Here is a 25,390-nt window from a genome sequence, read left to right as displayed (position 1 = left end):
GGAAGTACTTGCGAGATCTGCATGAGATGTGCAAGCAACAATGTACTCAAACAAATTCAAATGTATCATGAACAAAGGCAAGTTAAAGAATGGCAGAATGCAGATAACAATCAAATACTTGGATGAAGAATATATGAGCAATATGACACCATGCTCAATCCAGATTTGCAAAGTTGTATCATGCAAAACTTTGTACAAGATCCCAAAGATTCAATATATAATGCAAAATATCTATACCTATACTAATACTCATTCTAAGAACGGCTATGATACATTATCATGAAAGTGTAGAAGATGAAGATGTCATGGCAGTTACAAGAAGCACCTTATGACAATTAATATGAAGCTTGTGAAGAAGACAACATGTGACACAAAGCATGGCTGAGGAAAGCAGACAAAGAAAAAGAAAATGATGAATTGGCAAGATTGAGATTAGCAGTAGAACAATTGACATTGCGCCAAGACATAATGGCTAAGGAGGATACCAATAAGGGTAAATAGAACATTTGATGTTCATACAGCACCAGAGAAGACCACAGAAGAAATGACTACCCCAAGGCACAAGGTGAAAAAAGGCTACCACAGTAAGAGTAGACTTTTAAATGGTCCTTTGGAAGACAGTATTTTGAGTATAGCGAGGATGTTCTACAAGTTCCTTGACATACGCCAAGGTCTGGTCTGTCTCTTCATCATAACCAAAGTACTTAGGACAGCAAGGTTTGCGTTCAGTTTCTTCATTTTGATCTAGAACCTCATTGAGGGACAATCATCTATTTCATGGTCTTCCATTCACCACACAATCCACAAAATACTGATTGAGTCTTCCGTAGGACCATCTAAAAGTCTACCCTTAACACAGTAGCCCTTTTTTCAACTTGTGCCTTGGGAGTCTTTTTTTATGTGGCCTTCTCTAGAGCTGTATGAACACCAAATTTTCTATTTACCCTTATCGGTATTCCCCTTCACCATTATCTCTTGATGCAATGTCAATTGTTCTATTGCTAATCTCATTTTTCCCAATTCATCATTTTCTTTTCTTTATCTGCTTTCCTTCAGGGTTGGACTTTAATGCAGCAGGCCAATGTTACCACATTTGAAAAGGTGTCGAAGTTTCTTCCATTCAAAGCTACCCTAATGTCCTAATTAATATGGCAGCTCTGTGGTAAGCTAAATTGAATAAGAATCCAATTCAAAAAAGGAGCTGATGTTATACTACTTTAAATGATCAGTCATGTGCATTTCTCACTTGGTTCTTTTTCAATAACGTCTTTGTTGGCTGTCATATGTATGCAGCAATTTATCTCCAGGCAGCTAGCACCATCATGGTCTGTTGTGAGATGATAATTGCACATATTACTTCTTCCTCCACTTGACAGCCCTTCTATGGCAAGTCTCTACATGGGAGGAAGCAATGCAGCTGGTTTAATGTTATATAGATTCTCATTGATCATTATGTAGACAAGTAAGCTTTGTTTTGTTGGTCGAGTACACAGTTCAAACAGAAAAATTCACTGAAAAATAAAATTTGGGGTGCATTTTCTATTGTAAAGAATCAATGTGCTTGAAATTGCAATGAAAGAACTGTATACCTAATCAAGGCAGGTACACCATACATGATACAACTAATCAAATTCATTTTGTTTAAACATCATTGTAGAAAATGAAGTTGCTGAGAATAAAGATTGCTTGTCCTAGGAACCACCAATGCATCTTTAGAAGATTTTAAGAAAAATGATATAGTCTCTAGTAGCATCCACTGCAATAGCAGGCAGTTTTCATGCTACTTTCAGCAATTGGTTCCCTGATGAGCGTAATGCAATAGCCTTATAAGGATAATAAAGAATAATACCATTTTCAAAAGAAGCTTCATTGATCGCATTATTCTTTTCCAATAACACCTGTAAAAAAGTTTATTACAATTTTTATTCAGATTTACCAATATTGAACAAGATTTACAAAAAAAACTAGTCAAGAATTGAATTGATAAAAGAACACAATTAACACAAACTATATGTGAAGATCACATCATCTTTAGCAAGCAAGGTTGGCTGTATCGTTGCCAGTTGTATTAAATGCTCAATTGTTCACCATAACATATCAAGCAAATGAATAAAATCCCAATACACACATGAAATTGTGGAGTAACAATCCAAAAACATTGTAGGAATTTTCACTTTCCTTGTAACCCTCTTGGTATATTGCTGTATTTTTCCTTGTTCCATCCAGTAGTATGAGACACATTTCTCCCAAAAAAGAAAAAAAAAAAATTATAAGATAAAATTACACAAGTAATAAGGAAAACATAATCTAAATTATGTGAAGGACACCACCAAAGAACAGATGAGCTACCACTACACTTCCATTTCTGCAATTCACAAATACATTTAGACACCTATTAAATCTAAAATAAACAATTGCTAGATCTTCTAGTGATATGAAGAGCACAAAACCTCAGTGACAAAGTTCATCCCTTGAGAAAAATTCAAACTTCATTGTCTGTTTGTATAAGTAGGCATAAGTAGATAATTATAATATGAAATCTTTCCTGGTGAAAAAAATTATAAAATTCACCAAGTGAGTTGATTATTAATCGATAGTGTTAAATGTGGAAAACACGCCATTCATTTATTGCAAGACGAGGACCCACAATATATTGGTTGGAGTTTACGTCACATGCAATAATCATTTTGTCTGTCTATGGCACTACATCCAAACCTGTAGCAATCATGTAAAAATCTTATTAGGAAAAGCTTCATAACTAGTGTTTATCTTCAAACACTTTTCGTTTCCATTAAAGTGTTTTGATTTTACTACAAATATAAACTAGCAAAAAACAACATTCTGTTTTTTCGTTTCATAGCATTGCAACCCAATGATCAAAGTGTATCATAATAAAGGTCCTTGTAGTTAGAAAAATGTGAATTAAAATGTCAATAAAATATAATCTTCAAAAAAAAATTCATAAACTTAAGCATGGTGATATCGCAATCTACATAAGAATCAAGCTTTGTAAGTCATATCAGCAACAGTAGCTGGTCAAATTAAACCATCCACATCTAAGCATGCCTCATGGTATAGTACAATTCCTATGGGGAAAAACTTCATAGATGGTATGGACAATTCAAACATATATATGGTGGCTCAACAAAAGTATGGAAACATTTAAAGTTCCTAAAATATAACTGTAAAATCAATCAACTATCTATAAGGCTTCTTGAAAGATATTAATACAAATTATCACATTTTTAAAACTTCTCGCACTTCCTAATGCCATGATAATGGAGTAAGTGGAATAGGAAAGAAAAGACTAGACACATTATCATGGTGTTAGGAAGTGCTATAATGAGGCATCCCAAAGGAGTCTAGGGCAAGCCCATGTTTGAGGGGTGTTTGGAAAGTGATTTGGAGAGGCCTTAGGATGCACATCCATTAATATGGTGAAGTTGTCTTATGGAAAGATGTGAAAATTGCTAACGATTAAGACTGGATGAATGTAGTGGTAGAAGGGTACTCTTAACTGGTAAATATTAAATTTAGTCAGAAGATGTGACTACCGTTGGGCCATTGGCAGATTCAGAAGGCCATCAAAGATTGTTGTTTTTTATATCAGTCAATCAAACTTCTATCTTACAAGTACATTAGGTGGACAGGACATAGGATGGAGATTACTTTTCCAATCTGCAGGTTGAAATGTATCCCACAAAAGACAAAACCTAGTTAAAGAATCTTCTAAGAAGAGCCTTTCCTTATAGAGTTGCTAAAGCAAGATTATGAGAAATTGTAGCACCTCATATCAAGTACTCAAGGAACTTCATATTATTTTGTTGTCTGTTCACTCACCATCACAAATTTCTCACATGAGAGTCCCTCTATTTTAAAGCTTTCTTCTCTTTTATTTATCCTCATAAGGATGCAATCGAACTTCATAACCAGACTGCAGCCATGAAGGGTCTAAGACAGGTTTTTTACACTCTGTAGTTCTTTGCTCTATTACCAGGTTCACCAAGAGCCCTAGATGAACCTAACCAGTCTGAGTCATGCCCAATCTGGCCAAGCTTTGGCCCCAACCTAGCCATTCCACACGCCTAGGTACATCTCAGATTGTACCCAGCCCGATTGGGCAGGCCAGTCAGCATCCTAGGCAAAACCACAGGGTTCCAAAAAAAGAAGGTTCATTTAAAAATTCAATGCAAACCCTAGGCAAATCCACCTGAATGTAATGAAGGTGGCCCAGTCTTCATGAAGGCCAGATATTCATGAAGAGAAGGAACAATTTGATTGAGAGATTGTGCTGATGTTGAATAAGATTGGGAGGTTGTTAAAAGGATGCAAGGAGAAATTATAAAACAGGATACAAAATATGTTGCACCACATTTAAATTGTGCAGTGATGCTAACAAATTAGATTAAGCACAAAAAAAGTGGACTGGAGCCCTGGACAGTGGAGCAATCAAACACATTCATTTTGGCAGGTAGGCTGCAGTAGGGCTAGTACCTCTATCCTAGGCAGCCAGGTTAGGAACCCCATCTTGGTCCAGCCCATAGAAACAGGACTCGGACTCGGCTCGGACTCAGCAAGGCCGAATCGGACTCGGTGTCAGACTCGGCTCCAAACTCGGCTGGACTCGAGAAAGTGAAAAACTAAAGAAATTTAGAGATTTTTATAGATTTAAAACTTGTTTCAGGCACCCTTTATTTTATACACCTTAAAGACACAATAACATCATCAAACTCGGCTCATTTGATTACATACACAAGTATACATCAATCACATAAGCATAAATGCAAATTGTAGCTGAAAGAAATAACAAACATAGATATATAAATATTGTCAAATGTATACAATATTACAAAACTCATGGAATAAAAAATCCATGTCATCATATGATCATCATCAACTGTTTCATACAAATACCAAAGGTAAATACAACTACAAGCCTATGGCTCAGAGGAACCTGCACGGCAGCACCCTTCAGCCCCGGCCCCCTGCGAAGGCGTCTAAGGTAGGTCCTGGATGATTCGACAGCCATAGCCGCTCCCCGTGACACCATGCCATGCTCACCAACATCAGGAACATCCGTGTCACTATCTGCCTCTGAATCTCCTGTCTGTGTTCGTGCTCTCCGCTGCTCCTCTGCCATGGCTACAGTCTCAGCCTCTATATCTACCTGGTCGATCCAATCAGTGTCAGACTCGGAGGTTAAATTTTCCCTACTTCTATCGTCGCAATTTCCCCCCATATTTTTTGACAGGGGTTTGGGGGCAACGCCCCCAAGGTGGGGTCAAGGGGCATCGCCCCTTGCGGGGTCGAGGGGCAGCACCCTGTGAGGCCAAAAAAACTTATTATTTAATAAAGTTGTCGGGCGTTATTTTTCTATTGGCTGACATGTTGTAACCCTAATTTTTCTCATTCTCAGGCGGAGGTTGTAGTGAACAAAGACGAGACCATTCATTTTAAAAAAACTTTTTAAAATGTTTTTTTTTGTCATTTTACTTAACTCAGGCAATAGCCGAGTTTGGGGCTTGGGACTCGCCGAGTTTGGCGAGTTTGAGCCAAACTCGCCAAACCATCCGAGTCTAAGTCCCAGAGACTTGGCGAGCATGACTTGGACTCAGACTCGCCGAGTTTAGGCGATTCATGGCGATTCATGGCGATTCCCGTTTCTTTCCAGCCACAAGATCACTGGTTTTAGAATTACAGATTTTAAGCTTCAGTTCAACTGTGGAAGCTGGCATTAGAAAGAACTGCAAAGCCTCATTGGTTTACCTTCCTTGACCATTTCTTTTATTTTTAAATTGAAATCTCACAATTGGAAGGAAAGATCCCATTCAATATGAGAGGGAGTGATTATGCTGATTAGAACATGATCTCTGTAGTAGTCATAAATATGTATTGAGATGTGTGCAATATACATGAAGTTTTCATGTATGAACTCTGAAAAATGTTAATAAAATGCAGCATTTGATATATTCTTGACTTATGAATTCGTAGTTTTTCAGTGATTATCTCTCAATAACTGAATTGAGGTTTTCCAGTGATTGTTTCTCATCAACACCTTCTTAACGTAGATGCATTGAAGGAGTTCTTGACTTATGCATTGAGGTTTTTCAGTGATCGTTTCTCATCAACACCTTCTTCCCATTAAAAGAGTTCCTATTAATGCATTGATACCTTAGAAGACATGGATATATGATGAGCATTCCTTCATCATAAATGTCAAGGAGGAGAATTGCAACAAAGGTAGAATGATTGCATTGATGTCAAGAGAATCATGCAAGGAATCTTCAAATGAAATTTAAAGCATAAAGAGAAGAAACCACTTCAGCTTTACATTAGCAACAAGGGAAGTAATGAATTGGTACATGCATATTCAAGATCTTAAATGATGAAAACATTGCATGCTCTTAACCCATGCACATAATTGAAGACTTCGAAGAATCAGGAATAAGAAGTTATCATTTGAATGCAAGTGACAAAAGAAGAAACTCCCATACAAGAGGATAGCAAAGAGCAGAAGGACAATCATTTGATGTGGCAATCAGAAATCTTGAAGATATGAAGACTAACAAAGATATCAAAAGATGATCCTCATCCAGCAGCCAAGGATAGATAAAGAAGAGGTAGAGACACATAAGAAAGTGATAAGATCACTAAATTCCTAACTTGTGAAATGATGCAAAATCTTTCGAACTATCATAGAGGAAGTATGTCACCCATACAAACAAGAATACAAAGGAACAAGTCATCCAAGAAAGAGGAGTATTAGAGCAGGGGGAGCATTAAAGAATCCTTGACAGGGGGAGCACTAGAGAATCTTTGACAGGGGGAAAAGTGTTTTCTTATACATTTGATGTGAGTTTGTAATCAGACATTCATGGACAGAAATGTGATGGAAATCCCTTTGCCATTGATGTCAAAGGGGGAGAGAAATAGAATGGGAGAGAGTTAGAAGATTTATGTTGCCATCAATGACAAAAGGGGAGATTGTTGAAAATGTTGTCATTGATGCCAAGGGTATATATAGACATTTGGAAGTTGTCATTGATGTCAAAGAGATAAGTCATTCATGCCTCTATTTTGGTTGTTACCATTAAGATGAATGTTCCCATTTTATTCGAATATCATCATGATTGAAAAGGTATTGTGGCTGACTATTTTAGACTAGTTTGGTCTAAATTAAAGATCTATACAATCATCGGTATTGTAGCAAATCCCATATTCCAAGAAGACTTTTTTTATGAGCCGACTTTTTGAAATAAGACATTTACATGGAATCATATATAAAGGAAGTAATAACAATTCATCAAGAGCCAACTACAGGTTTAGTTAGAGGGAACATTATGAGCAGCAATTTGTTTTGGGGTCCCAGATTTTACCTATATATATGGAAGGCCTGGCTATTTGTTCTGGGGTCCCAGATTTGTGCCCCATCCAATATATAAAGTTATTAATTCAAAAGGTAAAACGGTTATAATAAACTTGTTAGCTTCGCTCTTCTAGCAGTTGCACATGATGAAGAGTGGCTTTATTCATGCCGTAACTGGTAAATGAACAGCCACATATAGCCTTTATTTGCGCTGTTAGTTTTGTATAAGTTTAACATATATAATTTTAATTTTTCAAATATGAATACTCCAATATTTTTTGTAATTAAGACTTTGATATTGAACGGCCACAATTTATATATAATTAATGAGATTTAAGGATGATTTCTTATGTACCTGGATTTCTTCACACCCCCCCTATACATCTGTATAACACTTCTTGGCATAATGATATATAGCATTTATCAACAACCTTCCAGTAAAGTTTTAAACATTCAAATCCAAGTGCTGTTCCACGTGGAATATATGCAAAATGGATAGGGAAAATAAGAGACGCTTGTACTTTGCCTTGGACAAAAATTGTGCCTGGTGCACTAAAAGATGGTACAGAAAGTGTCACTAGTGGATTTGCATGCATAAAAACATACAATCAAATGTAACAAGTGTCCAGATAAAGTTGGAGCTACTTACAATATAAAAATGTTTAGACAATAATGTTGGCAAAATGGTCAGCACTCCCCTTGGGATTTGTGACAAGGGACTAACCGCCTCCCGTGCGATCCATATCTCTACAGTTTGTATAGGGTGTTGACAGATCGGTCTTTTGACGCAACGGCAAACTGGGCCAACAAATGGTATCAGAGTGTTGGGTCACGGGTTCGAATCCCCTCGGGTAACGCTGAGGGGGAGATTGTTGGCAAAATGGTCAGCGCTCCCCTCGGGATTCCTGACAAGGGACTAACCGCCTCCCGTGCGATCCATATCTCTACAGTTTGTATCGGGTGTTGACATCGGTCTTTTGACGCAATGGCAAACTGGGCCAACAAATAAGACTGAAAAATAGGAGGAAGAATTAAGTGAGGCTCAAGCGTGCTGTTTTCTACCCTCAGATACAAGGTTTATATTCTTGTGCCATTTTTGTAAATTTTGATGTTCTAAATATCTTAAAGGGGCACATATTTTCAATCAACTGCTGTACTGTAGTACCCAATCTAAAATTCAATGATTCTTATTCAAAAGCAAAGATAAAACTTTAACGGCTGCATTTATTACCACGAAGTAAAAGGAGTAATGTCTTCCATCTTAAAATTCATCTACTTCAAATCATTTAAAAGGGGCACACGTCTGCGGTATAGTGCTGTGTTCTCAATGTCAAAACCTCAGGCAAATATCAACCTTTCTACCTAAAACCACTTAGAACTAAATGAATAACAGCAACCAAAGTGAAGGAATAAATCAACAAAATATAAAAATTCAAGGTAAAACAAGGTAAGTAACCAAGCATTCCTTTTTCATTGCTTCCCTCTCACCCAGTGGAAGAATAAGATGTGTGATTCAAGTTCAAACCTCTTTGAGAGAAAATTAGCCTTACATAGAAATAGACCACATAAAAATAAATAAAATTGGACCTTGAAAGATCAAATCTAAGAGAAAAGTGTGAACTGACCTCTTGCAGATCAAGGAGGCAATCTAGAGTTTGGTGAGCTGAGGATACAAGCTCAGAATATGCTCCATCAATCTTCATGTCAGATTTGCAGAAAGAAGACATCAAAGAACCCTGTTTGGCCCCCAAAAATTAGCTCATTCAAGAGTGTGAAAATAGAAATAGAACCCCTGCCTTGCACATATCAAATTGGTGAAGAAAAAGAAGAGATAAATGACTAAGCAAACCTGTGGTAGCTGATTAGAACGTGAAAATACTTTTTGTAGTGATATTCTAATCTCCAAAGCTTTGTCCCATATAGCCTTCACCATGACAAGACAGTATTAGAATTAGTCCTAAATTGAATTGACCCTTTACATATTGAGCAAACAAAAATCATGAATTGAACAATTATAGGTTCTTGGAAGCCAATCAACATTATTCAGTACTCAGTGTACAAAATTAAAATAACTAAAATTTTGGAAACAGAAATTTGATTACTACACGGATGCAAAATATGCACAAAGAGAAAACTCGGTAAATATAAAATACCAATACGTAAATATAACATACAAATGAACAAACAGATGCCACTGACTTCCACTCTTATAATTTTAGACAATGCATATTTCTGCCTATCCTAACTCACTTCTTGAGAAATACTTTAGCTAAAATGAACATAATGGAATCACAAATACTTTTATTAATATTTTACCAAAAAGATATGTTATACATTGTCAAGCAGAAATACAGTTTCAGATTATCCTTCAACAATCCTTGAAAAGTTAAGGACCAATTTGTTTTGGAATACATCACAATTATTTTATCCATACAAATTTCAGACAGGAGACTCCATATTTGTTTAAACCTTTGGAATTTGAAATGTTCAATTTCAGGTGTCTGATTTTCACAATTTGAAATTTACATTCAAGTTGTATTTCCTACATGCCTACAAATCAATAAATTTATAACTGAAGAAAAATGTATTATATCATTCATGAAGAATGAATAGCAGTAGGGCTATCATGGAATTAATGAGACACCTTGATATAATAAACATTGCCTCTTTATAAGAAAATGGTATTGAATAAAGTTGTGTCAGCAAAAGTAGAACACAATGCTTTGAAGCAAAACATAGAAGCATAAGAAAAGTGTAACACTATCCAAAGCTGACTATGATAACAAAAAACTGAACCAAGACTTTAGCCAATAGATAGATAGGTTTTAGGTGGACTGACTTATCATGACATTGGGTTTGAAAGGAGCTTTGAAATTTGAAATCTAATTATTGAAGTACTAGTAGGGAAAACAAAAAAAGCCAATGTGATTGAGACATGCAAGCATATAGGGTAAAGCCAATAAAGGAGCACAGAGAAGCTAGCACGTCCCCTGGACTTAATACATTTAAGCTACCTGCTAAATTGAATTCATCTACAAAGCAAGAATATATGTCAAAATACATAAAGTATAATATGGTGTAAAAGTAGCATTGAGCAAATCAGATGTGCTCAAAAAGGGAAACATAGAAAATGAGAGATATTTTATGAGGCCAAGATTAAACATTTGTCTGTTTGGGAAGAGATCCAATGCGACGACTCACTATGAGTCTGTGAGTAGGTTCACCAATCCTTTTGCAGTAGCTGATTGAAAATCTTCCAGTGCTTTCACACAAATCTTACGCCACCCTCTGAGATCTCTTCTGTTGCAACTGGATCACGATGCTCTCTGATTTGACCATGTCAGCAAATTCAGGCACAAAATCTGGCTGATGGATCAAAGGGGAATCCTACACCATCCTCCAGAACCAATGGAATAAAATATAAATTTTCTTCTAACAAAGCTTTTTTATTAAAATGGATTTAACTCAAGGTTGCATGGGTACGAGTACCCAGCCCCTGGGTACGAGTACTGGAGACTCGGACGCATCTCCCACACCGGAAACTTCGTTGGAAACGTCTCCATAGAGAGGAGACTTCTCGCTAACGTATCCGCCCGTCTCCCACCATCTCCAAGCCAAACAAAAAAAAAAAGAAACCTTAAAATGTTAAAAAAAAAAAACACGGGCAACAAAAAAATCAAAGTGTAGTACAAATGGAAAAAAAACAATGCTCAAAACAAATGCAGGTCACAAGGATTTCTTAAAACGTTGCAACAGCCATTACTAAATTATTATATTATATTTAATGTCATTATATTTTCAGAATTTCTATAAATTGTTAAATTATATTTAAAAGAAATTGGCATCTCCAAGTACCCACGTCTCCTATTTTGAAAAAATAGCCGTACCAGTACCAGCACTGGTCTCCAAAGTCTCCAAGTACCCCCGTACCCATGCAACCTTGATTTAACTACCTAATAATAATTTGTATGCTAACGTAGGTGAAAGCTTTCTCCAAAGATATTTAATTATCTAAGTACAAAACACTTATGCTCTTATGACAACCATATAGGAAATGAAAATGATGGATAATGGATTCAATATCAATATGCAATCACAATCCTAACAGTTAATACTAAGTAGCTGTAATGTCCCCAATTTTTAGTGACAATTAATTGAACTGATTTTTATAAAGTTGTCAAAAAAATAAAAGAAATATTAAAAAAGACGACTTAATATTAATTAATTTAATTTAATAAAATAAAATAATTAAATATTATTATTTGTCACTTTATTAAATAAAGTTCTCCAAAAAATGATTTATATAGCCTAATATTCTAGATGCTTCTTGGAGTCCTTTATAAGGAAGCTGAGTGGAAGAAGGAAGGCTCCTTTATAAGGAGGCTGAGTGGAAGAAGGAAGGCATGATTGAGTTTATTTCTTCTTGTGGAAAATTTTCCTGTTGGCTCTAACTTGGTTTCAGCTTCCTTCCAAGGACAAAAACCCTTGTAAATTCGGTGAGTTGGACGGAAACCTAGCTCATCCATTGGAGGTTCCATGACAGGGATCTGCTTGTGCTTCATTGTTAATTGATTGGTGAAAAGAGCAGAATTTCTACTTCAGATTTGAAGATCAGATATTAGGGCTTCTTCATTTGGCAAGTTGGGCTATTATTTGCCTAGGGTTTCACCCTAAATTTGAAGTGCCATACTGTAGAAGGGGGGCTGACTTGCCCTAGAGGGCAAATTGGGTTATTTTGTGGAGTTTAGGGTTTGATTTCATTTTCAGATTTGGGCCAGACTTGTTCACCATCCTTCGAGCAGCAATTTTGATGCTAGTTATCATCATTTAATTAGGGCTTTGCCCTAAGATTGGAGCGTGATTATCTGAAGGAGATTTGTGAGGTGTTGGAAAACATTCTCACCATATGGAGCAGCAAACCCTAGCCGGTTTATAGCAGACATGAGTGCCTCAGTTTGGAGGTGCATTTTAGGGCCTTGTAATTGATTGTGCTAGGGTTTGAAACCCTCATTTTGGGAGTTATAACTTGGCCATCATTTCAAAGACAAGTTTGCATGTTTGGTATGCATAAACCCTATAATTTATTTCTGTTTGTAGACAGCAGACTTCTGGGCAAATTGGGTATTAAAATCTCCATATCTATCTCTATTTTATCTCAGAAAATGTAAGGGAAATTGTTATATTTCAGTACTGAACATTTCTGGGCTGTTGTATGTTTCTCAACTCAGAAAATAATCTGAAAACTATTTCTTTAGTTGGTAAATTCAGATCTGATTCTGACATAATATCTGGGACTGTAATTAAGGTTATTTACATGCAAAAAATTTTAGAATGTTGTGCCCTAGTTTGTAGAATTTGTTATCTTTTCCTAGTATCCCTATTCGGGGATATTAGAGTAGCCTCCAGAGAAATCAGCCATAAAATACCTTAAACAATCTCTATTACATATCTGCCACGTGTCATAACTTGTCTATGTGCAAATTTCCATCATCCTTTGTTTACTTTTTGCCTTTTGACAATGAAAAAGCTTTACCAATTTATCTAGGCCTTGATGCTGCTCGTGCCTTTGTTTGCTCTTCCTCTACTTAATAATCTAAATTCTAACAGTCACAGTTATCAATGCAGGGTTCAGTTCATACTTGAAATGTCAGCATTGACCTTCCTTCACGAAATAAATCACAAACAATCCATCTAAGAAAGTCACACCAAAAAAGCAACCAGTTGCCAAGATAGACAGAGTTCCTAGTACCAAACTAATTCTCCTTGACTAAATAAGCCATTGATTAATATAACGCCTAAAAATCAAGGCTACATAATATTGCAGATCATGCACCAACACTCAAAGCTTGGAAAACATGGCTTTAGTGTTTTCAGCCAAAGATATGTCTTCAACTGCTAATGAAACAGAAGTAGGAATATTGAGCCTTATTGTAGAGAAGAAGTGAAGAAAAGTCAAAGATGTATAGCAAACTCTTAATTTTATTTCTTGCTAAATCATGGCTGAGGTTATTGGCCAGCTTGAATGTAGTGTGGGGTAAGATAGGACCATATTCTCAAGATTTGATTGTGGATAGGCTTATTTAGTGTAATGTAGCTAAACCTAGGTCACACTCGTATAAGCAACCAATGTTGTTGTTGCACCATAAACCGTAAGTATAAATAAAAGATTTGCCTATGTTAACAAGTCAACTAGAAAGATTAAAACAATCCAAACTGATCCAGGCCGAATTTTAAGCCTAATTCAGGTCCAAATTAAGTTTAGTTAAGGTCAAATCCCAACCTAGCCATTCAATTTGCGGGGTTTAAAAAAGTGCATTTAAAAAAATTGTTTAAAAAAAATAAAGAAAACTGACTGCCTTGAATCCTTGAATGGGGCTTAGTGGTAAGGATCCCACCCTTTGACCTCACCATATATCACACCAGGAAACGTGCAAGGGGCAATGGCCCCAAACCTTACAAGTGATATTGACCCTCAACCCAGCTGGGAAGCCCCAAACCCTGCTGTTTTAAAAAATAAAAATAGAATTGTGTTGTGCTATACTAGACAGATAAGGCATTTTCCCTTTATTTGGCTTGAAATAACAAACACACCATTTTCTTTTAATGAATTTTCCGACAACTTCTAGTTTTTTTAATTTTTCCCAAGTAATTGAACTCCATTTATACTTTTGGTTTGCCAAGTCAATCTTGGTTTCAAGTAATGCTACCATGATATTAAACATTTTGATTTATATTTAACATTTATGATTTGACAATTGGCATTGAATTATTATCAGCTGTGTTCTCAATTCTCTATTTAATTTTGTACATTTGTGCAAATTATAGTTATGTATATATAGAAGAGCAAAAATGGGTGAATTACCAAACCCAAACCAGCACCACAGAATATTAGGCATGAGTTTTCCACAGTCCATGAAGTTAGTGTAAGAGTGTTCTTGGATTCAACTATGTTCATTTTTGCATCAGTTATTTTAAAACCATTTCCCTCCCATGAAGGACAGCAATAGTAGGCATGAGTTTTTCATAGTCCATAATGCAAAAATGCACCCAGTTGAATCCAGAAGCACCCTTACACTAACACAGGACATTGTTATTGTTGCAAAAAACTAGGTTAATTGCCTGGCATTGTAAGGCAAGGATAGTTCATCAACTAAAATTGAAGGAAAAGAAAAGAAACAGAATTCAAATGAGAAAGAAAATTATGGAAGATGAAAGTAGTCTTTAAACAAAAGAAATCATTTCTCAAGGCTGACATAAGGAGAGTACATAAAGTGAAGAAGCGGCTTTTTTAATGAGCGTTATGACTTCCAAGCAAAGGAACATTAATTGATTGGTTCATAGTTCAGCATGAACACTTACCTAGATGATGTATTGGGGTGACGACAGCCTAATAAAGCATTGTAAATCTGAAAGGAAATCTTAATGTATCAAAAGATATGGACACAAGTTTATCTCCAAGTGCAAAAGTGTTGATAACAATGATTGTATTCAACTTGATTAAATAATTACATTACACTCTCTATAAGTAAATATTATTTTTTATTTTTGTGAGAATTTGCCAAGATCCAGAGTCCAATTGATAGCACAAACAAGAGAGAATAAAATATGTGACAAGAACAAACTGTATTCTCATCAATATGCAAAATACCTCAACCAACTGAGTTGAATGAATTGATTGGATTATATACAATGTAAATGAGCCTGCTTATAAAGACAAGGCTATACGGATACGTGAGCACACAATCATGACATGTGGCTCAATGAGAAACAAGGGTAGGTGAGGGTAGGTAGGAGGAATAAAAAAATATTCCACAAAAGGTGGATCACCCACCCACCAAAGGTGGAATGTAACAACAAGATAAAACCACAAAAGGTGGAAATTCTCCTACATGCATCATCCCTATGTGCACACTTCCCTAAGTGTCTCATATCCAAACTACTATAAAATGCATTACCCTAAGTCAACTTAAGTAAAGTGTAATTATGAGACATAATTTACACCAAAAAAAATTCGCAGCTTCATAATTTTCCTAGAAGCTCCAAGCAGACCACATCCAACATCAAATGATCACGGAGTTAACAATTTGTTGAAGCAACTATTCAAGAACTACCATCCTAGGAAATAAATGTTTGTGGATTTGACAGGAAGTCTTAATGTATCAAAAAGAATGGACACAACTTTATCTCCAAGTGCATAAGTGTTGATAACAATGATTGGACTCAACTTGATCAAATAATTACACTATTTAGTAGTAAATGTTGGCAGATGTTGTCATTGATGTCAGTTTGTGTGTTGATGAGCTTGATGTTATCAGATTATGTCATGTCATACTCAGTGTTGTGATTGTCAAATTGTAGAGAGATTAATGGCTCAGTGTTGAGGAAGATATTGGAGATTGTTGTTAGTGCAATTATGATGTTGTCTATTGGTGTCAATCGTTTGTTGATGATAGTACATGTTGCTAAGGAATGCTGTTGCAGTTTGTTGTTGCTGATATGTTGCATTGCAGTTTGTGATCATTGATGTATTATGTAGTTGAAAGAGGTCCTTTGTTGTGGATGTCCCACCTTCTTGGTGTTGATGTCTACACTTAGTATGTTGTGGTGATGCTGCTAACATGTAGGAAAACAGTGATGATGATGATGCTCATTGCAAAGATGATATGATGATGATATTAAGATGAGGATTAGAAGCATTGAGATGAGGACTAAAGGTATTAAAATGAGTATTAGAAGCATGATGATGAAATGATGTTTTCTGGATGATCTTGTGCATACTACAAGTTGTTGTAGTATCTCCTTTATTACTCCCAATTGAAGCAAATGTTGTTCTAGTGTCCGAAAGTTGATTAAAAGTAAAATTGTAAAAGAAGTGTGTTGAAGATAGTTTGGAAAAATGCTCCACATTCCTCTGCATTTGCAGATATGGTCTTGTGGTTCTAAACATAATGTCTATGCACCGTGGACGTTGCACTCCTATCTTTTCAAGTCCCTAGTGTTGCAATTGATGTTTCTGGTGATGACTGTATGTTGGCAATGTGTTGACTGGTTAGGACTGGTCCGGAGAATGCTCTGCATTGATGTTCTTGTTGTTGCAGCTTCGAGGCCATGTTGTTAGAATATTTAATCTTTTCTTGGCTTGGGTTTATTTGTATTTAGTTTGGGATATTCCTTTGGAATCTCTACATGTAATTTGTCCTCTAGTACATGTGTGAGGACAAGTAATTTCTTTTATTTTCCTTTATGAAGGAATATTAGATTTCTTCCTGAAGAGGATGTGGACACATGGCACACACATTTTATGAATGGTTGCATTCATAGATTTGGGAGTTACTTTGTATCTCCTCTCCTCATCTCTATTTAAAAGATGTATCCTCTTTCATTTCTTCTTAATGACAATATTGTAAAGAGCTTCTTGCTCCCTCTCTCTCTCTCTCACTTTAGGCATTGCCTCATTCATAATAACACAAGGGGTTTTTCTTTGTTTTTCCCCTTTCAAAAGTTTTTGTGCCTCCTCCTTCACATTTGGGTGATTGCTCCAAGGTTTTTGCATTTCTCTTGATAACATTTATTTCATCAATAAACTTACTTGGATTTTGTTTTTCTTTCTTTGCTCTTGTATTTCCTTTCACGTGCTTATAATGTTTGTGCAATGTCTCAGTTCAAATTTTAGGTGATGAAATGTTATGGAAGTATGTCTATCAATGTTTATCTCATGATTGTGTTTCATGCACTCTAGTAATGAAGAATTTTGCCAACTTGTTTTGGCTTGACAGTATGGAAGAGGTGTATGAGGATGTCGTTGAGGGATCGTGGAACGCCTCTATGTGGTCCACATGATGTTGGATGGTCTGTTTGGTGTTGCATTTGGACTAGTGTTGATTTTCAAGGTAATTTGCAATTATTTAGCCAGCAAGGCTTGTTCTCTTGTTTGCTGTGCATCTTTGGGGGTCTTCGCCAGCATTGGAAGATGTGTTGAGATGTATTTGGGTTTTACTATGGCTTGTGGGGATCCACATTGCAAGAATTCATTTGGAGAAAGTGTTTTTGGGCCGACTGGTTATGTGCTACACATTTTGCCTACACGTTACCTTAATGCTGACCTTGAAGGATGTGCACCAACGTATGTGTTGTTTGGGACTGCATTGGATGATGTATTAAGATGTTTATAGGTCCTTTCTATCTCCTGGATAGAACCGCTTTCACCACAATCAAGTTTTGTGGCTGACCTTCCGAGATCACCTCTTGTCCATTGTTCTAGCCAACTTAATTGATGCTTTAAGATGATGTTGATGGTATATAAAGAAGATCAAATCAATTGTAAAGTGTGTGGATTAGAGTGGAATGTGGAAGATATGAATGAGAAGTCGTAAGTGTGTGTGGTGGAAGTATTGGAGCTGAATTGCCTAATGGTTGCTTAAGGCAATGAGTCAAGACCGGTTACAATTAAAGGAGATTGTTGGATGCAGTGTTGCTGAAGGCTTATTCATTGTAACTCAGATATTCATGTATCTTGCTTAGAGATAGTGAGTCTCCCTAGCAAGTCCTTTGTATTTTGCCCTGAGGAAGTGATCCTCAGTCTGCAAGTCCTTCCAGAAGTAGTGAGCTTCCTTGGGCAAGCAATGAACCCTAAAACAAATTGTAATACTATTTATATAGTGTGATTAATTCTCACCGTGGTTTTTCCCTTCTTGAATTTTCCACGTAAATTTGGTGTTCTCTTGTGCATGTGTATTCATTGCTTATCTTTCTTTGCTGCTAATCAGATTAAAGTTTAGAGTTGAATTTGAATTGAGCTATAAATTGTTAAGATTTGTTCAAAACCGATTCACCCCCCCACCCCTCTCGGTCTTGGGGTGCGTTCAACAGTAATATTCTATTTTATTTTTTGTAGCTTTATAATTTTTGTGGAAGCTCAAAGCAGACCACATCCAGCATGAAAAGATCACAGAACTAACAATCTGCAGAAGCAACTATTCCAGTAATTACCACCCTAGGAAATAAATGTTTAGACAGTGGCAGCAAGAATAATACATATTGCATAAACTTTACAACAGTTGGAATAAACGGCACAGCTGCTTATGTCAATTGGAAATTTTGAATAGTAATAAGAATGTAACTATGGTATTGTCAAAGGTATAAAAGTAATATGAAGCCTAAAAGTAGATCTGTAGATAGCTGTCAAGATTATCAACTTATGGTTTCATGAGAATCTCAATGGCTTCTAAAAACTTAACATAAGATGATGAAACATCTCTTCCAATCGACAAGAATGTTCGATGTTTAAATGAGTACCTTTTGGTTCCTCACTGCTTGACCCTTCCGTATGTCTTCATCTGCATGCTTCTTCAAGTTCTTCAACAGGTTTCTACAAGAATATGAAATCAAAAGACCGTCAGAATTTTGAATTTGAAGATTGTCCATCAAAAATATATTGCTTATTGGGGGAAATTGCAAACATAACCTAGAAATGAAAAAGTCTCTAGCCCACTTTTAACAAAATACAAATCAGAGATTACTGATGACATATTAATTCATCTGTCAATGATATACACAAAGGCCTACACATTATAATGCATGAAAATACATCTAAATGCAGCAATGGAACTTATCGGATCACAGAAGCTCCTGTTAAACTCTGACCACCATCATATATGGACATGTACTCCAAAAGGATCAAAACAGGTAAAGCATTGGCAGCTCCATAAAGCAAATTCTGACTATACCACATATGACTGTACATGATACTGATCTATCACTTTGATTACAGATACACACACATGCATATCGCATGCAGACGTAAACATACCGGGATGTCTGTATGCATGTATGCACAGCTATTCCTATATGTCTGTGTGCTTTATATACGCTTGTCAAATGAAACCCAAACATGACCACATGCAGTCATAAGTTTTTATTGAATGAAATAAGATAATGAGTTCACCAAAGGTAGAACAAAGCACTTTTTAATTGATATTGAATAGTCTGGCTTGTTCTTCCCAGGTATAGCAACTAAAATTACCTGTCCCTAAAATAATGAATATGTACAAATCAGCATACACGGTAACTATGACTTTAAGGGACAAACATACAACCATCTTGGACACATGATAGTAAAATCTAAATTCTAAAGTAACAATCAAAGATAAAAGAACACTTAAGACAAACTAAAAGTACCAATAAGAAATCTAATGAATCCCATCCAGCCTAGCCAATAGAAATTCTTTAAGAACATAGGAAAAGCAAAATTTAAAATGGTTTCATACGCTTCCTGTTCACGCAGATCTGTATATTCTTTTGTCAGAGCTTCAATCTCGTCATCTTGTTGTACAGCATCTGGTTCGTCCCCATCTCCTTCAGAGTTCTGTTTGAAATTACCAAGAGATACTATAATTATTTAACTCATTGCAATTAAAAGGTCATGGAAAAGAAAAAAAAATCATCCAACTGTCCAAATTGCATCATGGAAAAAACAGGAATGTTTACTAAATATACCACATGTAAGGAGTACTAACAATTTCACCACCAGAAAGATCTTCAGAATCTGAATATGTGGTACGAGGTCTTTTCCTTTCCATCCCCTCTCCAAGCAACTGCCATTTTTTATCATCTTCACCATAAGCTTCATTCCTGTTACTCTTCTGACCAGAATACTGTGGCCCTTCCAATTTTATGTCTGGCCGTAGCCTCAGTCGTCCATCTTCTGGACTAAAATCCATGGAGATCTTTGTCAGATTTCAATTATCAGCTTTCTAGCAAATATAAGAATATGAAATAATCCAACAGTGATTTGAAATATTAATACATATCTGATACAGAATGGATGCTATGTGTACATTTGAGTATGGTGTATCTAGCAGAGGAAAATTACATGCTTCTTGGCCCCATTTCATCATAATCATATCTTTACAAATGGTCTGTAGCAAGTCCCAAATTTTAAGATGTTCTGCTCTTAAAGCATAAGTAAAAGGAATTTAACTCTCACAGATTCATTTTCCCAAGAAATTTCCTCCTTAGCTAGGCTCCTCCATTTCTTCTATTTATTTTACAGATATCCACCCTTCCCAAATAAACTTTTTCCATATCTGGTATGGATGAGGATCAGATATAGATCAAATGTGACTCAAATTCATATCCTTTCCAAACAAAGCACAAGTGTGATGGCAGGTGTATCAGATATGGGCATTAAGGGATCAAAGAAATACTCTACAAAAATTAAAAAAGAAAATGATACTCAAAAATAAGGAAGCAGGAACACTTGTCCATTATAAAGAGAAGCAAGACATCTTGCAATGCTGGAGACTTACTAGAAGAGATGGTTTTAGGCTGCTGTGTTGCAAAACCACCCATAGATTGATGAGTTAAACATTCCATATGTATTGCCTACAGATTACATTCAAAGGCTAATACTAATTGAAAATCTTTCTTTTCTATGTTCCAATATCAATAAGTTACTTTAGATTTTGCACGTTTTCTATTTTTTTGTATGTGCACATATGGATAGATAGATAAATAAACATATGATGTATTATGGTAAAACTGTATGAAAGGTTTCTACTCTATTGTATTCCCTACTCTAATCTGTACTCTATGCATATCAATGCCACTTTGGTTTCTATATTGTTGGAGGCTTGCTAACGCCATCTGTGATCAGAGTGTCATAGTGAATCCAATTCCAGTTTAACTTGTTTAATGCATAGTTACCAGGAGATGCAGGTTACCAATACGAGTTCAGGGGCAGGGACAGGAACACCAACCAAATTAGGGTACATGAGTAAATGAATAAAAAAAGTATATTATAAATAAATGGAATCACCTGATATTGTCAGTATGGAGCTGGGGACGTGGTCCACGGTCCTATAATGAAATTTCCTTGCATTTTATGTGTTTAGGTCTGTCTAATTGGTGGTTCTAGGCTTTTAGCTGGCCAAAATCTTGAAACAGGATTCTGTGCATGTGGCCAAAAGATGCTTATAATCCAATTTTACACTCAGGAAAAGGGTCCAAGGAGTGAAAAATGCGGCACACTTTTCAGAATAGACACTTATCTCCTAAAGTGATCTAGGAAATACTAAGATTATTTCTACCACATATGGCTTCAAACTTAAATTGATCCTATCATGTTAAAGTAGATATGAGTGCATTAAACAGTAGTCTGAGTTCGTTCTAATTAATAAATTTAAATCATTCCAGTGTTGTTAAGCTCCCTAACTTACAATGCACCTGCAGAGATATTTTGAAACTCGCATAATTTAGAGATTCATCATTTAACTGATATCGTTAATGAATACTCAGATCCTTAATATCTTAAAATAGCAAATGTTTCTTCTGATGGAAAACAAACCCTTGTTCTCCAATAGCAAGATTCTCTTCCCTCTATTGGAAGTTTTTGTTTAGGCATGGATGCTTAATTTTATAGAATTGCTTTGAATTAAAAAATTATATGGTTTGCTATTTACCAACTAGTCTAAGCTTTGCACTCCTCTTAGTTCATTTCTTTTGATCCTTTAGACATTTTTGCTTATTTTAATCCGCATATGCAATCCTGATTTGCTATAGAAATTTAATATATTGCGAGTCCAAGTGACCTACTCTGTTCATAAATTCTTTCTTTCTTCCTTTGCCCTAGTTAACACTTTTACGATTCATTCAATTTAAACAATAGATAGTAACGCTTATTATTTGACTCCATATTCTGTGCCAACAGACACATCTTGGATTTTTGGCGTGTGCACATAGGTGGCTCGATGTCTGGGTAACAAGAGATTAATGCATTCAAGCCTCAACACAAAGACTCAAGGTGGCAATCATACGACAATCTAAATGTAAGAACATAGGGATTGGCACTTCAGGACTTTTGTATACTTCCTTGAACATATCAAATCTATTTGCAGATGGGTCTGTGCTAGTGTATGTTACAGTTTTAGAAGAAGCAACTTACAGAGAACTAAGAAGGTCCGCATCTGCCTTATGACTATCTTCACTGTCACTTCCATCAAAGAAATATTTTGTTTCCTCCCCAAAGCCTGCATCATCGACTTCATCTTCTGTTCACAATATAGCTTCAATATTAGTACCAAGTAATATTTGTCTGTAGCTTTCATGCAAAATAATACACTATTTGCTTGTAATGGTAATCCTTCAGGAAGTGGCACAAAAGACACCAGCTCTATGCTATAGAAAACCCTGAGTAAATGAGCTCAGGATAAACATCAAAGTATCAAAACTTTAAAATTAACATTAAGATCCAAAATTTGATAGCACGGTAAACCTACAAACCTAATCAAACTAAAAAAATCCTTTACGCATGTAAGGCTCAGCGCTCAAATGCTGAACCATGCATATTAGGGCACACCAATTGAAAGTATGCCTGCAGAAATTATTCAGCAGGGTATATGCACTATTCGCCTGTCCCCAGGCAATTCTGATGGAATATATTACATCTTATTGCAGAAATTTTCACCCCAACACTGTGAATGATAAAAAAAAACAGTAGTCTATTCTCTATGTACCAAACAAGAGAGATTCCCAACCACATTTGAAGTCACTTTAATGAATTTACAAACCAATCTATGCCCAAAGGTATAGCGCAAAATCCATATTGAAAATGGGTGAAGACGCTTACCAATATTTAATCTCTTGGAAGCCGGCATTTTAGTCTTTAATAGTCGACTGAAACTGAAACAAATCTATTTATAATCTTCTTCCAGGTGCCTGGACACATGAATGAAACCATGAATGCATTGATTGCTATGACAATTACATTGAACATAGTTTCACAATCTTTTCAAAATAAAATAGACAAACTTTTACTGTAAGGCAAGGGCATGAATGAAAAATTATTAAACCCAAGGCATGGCTTGTTTTTAGTTCTCTCTTTCTTTAAACTCTGTGAAAACCTAATTACCTATATTTTTTAGTTGTTAAAGAAAAAAGCACTGTTCATAGATGCAGCTCAAAAAAATAACCTACTCATCAGCATTTAAAGTCTCTTCTGAACTAAGTCACACTCTTAAATTGAAAAACCTTGCATAATTGCAATTAACTTTGACTGAAAAAACTGTAATAAGTCCAACTGTTCACAAAAAGAAATAACCTCCTCATACTTCATTAATTCTTAAACCCAAAAAACTTAAACCCTTCCTTATACTTACCCTTTTTGTGTGTGTGTTTCCAACGGCAGTTCTGTTTGAGAAGGTTTTGATATACAGAAAAAAGGAATTTAAGAGCGAAGGAGATGTGTTGAAATCTGCTTTACCTAAACTAATATCCTTTCCTCCCTGTGAATTGCAGATTGTTTATGTAATCAGGGTAGATTCAGAAAGAAAACGATATATCTATATTTATATAGCTCCTGTAGAATGCTAAAAACACGAGAATGATAGGAAAGAATGATTGGCATACCCTCCTTTTTACTGATTTGTTAGGATGGAACAGTGGTTTTCCACGACTGTGTTAGATTTTGGGTGTTCGAAAATAAGCTCGTTCCTCTTTGCTTTTCTCAAAACAGCCTGTTATAGAATTTGACAGTCACCTCTTCCTGTCACGAAGAAAATTTTGTGAAGTTTTCATCATTTTTGGTCTAAATGTGTAAAAATTGAAAACTAATACAAGAACAAAATGGTGGGTTTGTTTTCGGTTTCATATGTTTTGTTAGCTATTGTGCATTTCATAGGTTGTTTGGCCTCGTACACATTAAAAACATACATTCATTCAATAAGCAAACAAAGAAATCTTTGTTATATAAGGAAAATAAATCAGCGAGGAGATCATTATTCAATTTTACAAATTAACATATATATCTTATTAATAATTTAATTAAATATGTTGAGACATATCATATTCAAGATATTTATATTTTTTAGTGTAGAACTTAGTGAAAGATATTTAGCATAAGTAGAATATTAAATAGTATGGTTAGGGTTAGGACTCAATAAGGGTTCAATTACAATTACTATTAGGGTTATGGTCATGGTCTAATGAGGGTCATAATTTAAGTAAGGTTTATAATTTGGCTTAGAGTTCAAATAGGGTAAGGGTTCAATCAAGGATCGATGAGGCTTAGGGTTAGTATTAGAATTGAATTAGGGTTACTATATACTTAGAGTTAAGGTTAAAATTCAATTAGGGTAAATGTGCAATTGAGGTTAGGGATAGGATTACATATAGGTTGTGATTTAACAAGAGTTAAGATTATAATAAAGGTCGAAATTTTAGTTCAGTTAGAGTTAGTATTCAGTTATGGTAAGGGTTAGTGTTCAATTAAGGAAAGGGTTCAATAAAGGTAATGGTTAGAGTTAGGGTCGGGATTAGGGTTAGTTTTAGAGCTATTACCAATGTTAGTTTTAGGGTTGGGCTTGGGCTTATGCTTATGCTTAGGGTTAGAGTTAGAAATAATGTTAAACTCAAGTAAGGTGATAGTCGACAATGAATCATAGTTCGTTACACTTAAGTAGCTTCTATAAAAGAGATATTTGTGATTTTACTATTATATTTCCTCCTTTTCTAGTTTAAATTACTTACAAAATTCCACATCTTGTAGTCTCATGCATGTTAGTATTAAGGTGTCATCTACCTTGTAATCTTATGTCATGGTTCCAACATCCTTGGAAAATGTCCTAAGCCACTTAGGGTGCATTGAAAAAATAATTTATAATTTGTATTATTTCTATTGTGTGTCATGCATTCATAAGGGGTGGTGGGTTCCACTAGCCATGGTAAAGGTGAGTTGTGAATAGAATTATTTAATATTATTTTTCCCACATGTGGACACCTAGAATGGGATAAGTAATGATATGAGAAGTGGATAAATGAGTGACCTTTATGATTCTCCAAGTGGACACTTGAAGAGGCAATTATTATCTCCTAGGATTTTGTAATGTATTGCATTTAATGTAATGTTTGTCTTCCAAGTTTGGATACCCAAGTTGAAAGGAAAGTATTGAAGTCAAAACTAGTGTCTTTTTGTATTTTGTGGAGGCAATCCAAGGGTTGGGGACGTTTGGAATGAAGAATCTTTATTTG

At 35.6% G+C, this 25,390-nt stretch overlaps 1 protein-coding gene across 5 annotated transcripts in view; it reads right to left on the bottom strand.

Annotated features, from left to right (window-relative positions):
• The window catches only part of LOC131071369 (uncharacterized), a 75,959-nt gene extending 51,981 nt beyond the window's left edge, over positions 1 to 23,978 (bottom strand). The window contains exons 1-10 of one of the 5 annotated variants that reach the window (XM_058007184.2): positions 23,771 to 23,978; positions 23,521 to 23,646; positions 22,992 to 23,080; positions 22,308 to 22,413; positions 19,882 to 20,074; positions 19,633 to 19,730; positions 18,662 to 18,734; positions 9,216 to 9,290; positions 8,992 to 9,102; positions 1,850 to 1,898 (exon numbers count right to left, since the gene is read on the bottom strand). In XM_058007184.2, the coding sequence (XP_057863167.1) occupies positions 1,850 to 1,898; positions 8,992 to 9,102; positions 9,216 to 9,290; positions 18,662 to 18,734; positions 19,633 to 19,730; positions 19,882 to 20,074; positions 22,308 to 22,413; positions 22,992 to 23,019 (733 nt within the window). In that variant the 5' untranslated portion in view covers positions 23,020 to 23,080; positions 23,521 to 23,646; positions 23,771 to 23,978. The other 4 variants (XM_058007180.2, XM_058007182.2, XM_058007181.1 and 1 more) reach the window with 4 other exon arrangements.
• Between the last annotated feature and the right edge of the window lie 1,412 nt (positions 23,979 to 25,390).

The sequence above is a fragment of the Cryptomeria japonica genome, chromosome 2, assembly GCF_030272615.1.
Source record: "Cryptomeria japonica chromosome 2, Sugi_1.0, whole genome shotgun sequence".
Lineage (NCBI taxonomy): Eukaryota > Viridiplantae > Streptophyta > Pinopsida > Cupressales > Cupressaceae > Cryptomeria > Cryptomeria japonica.
This window is presented reverse-complemented; position numbering and strand designations above follow the sequence as displayed.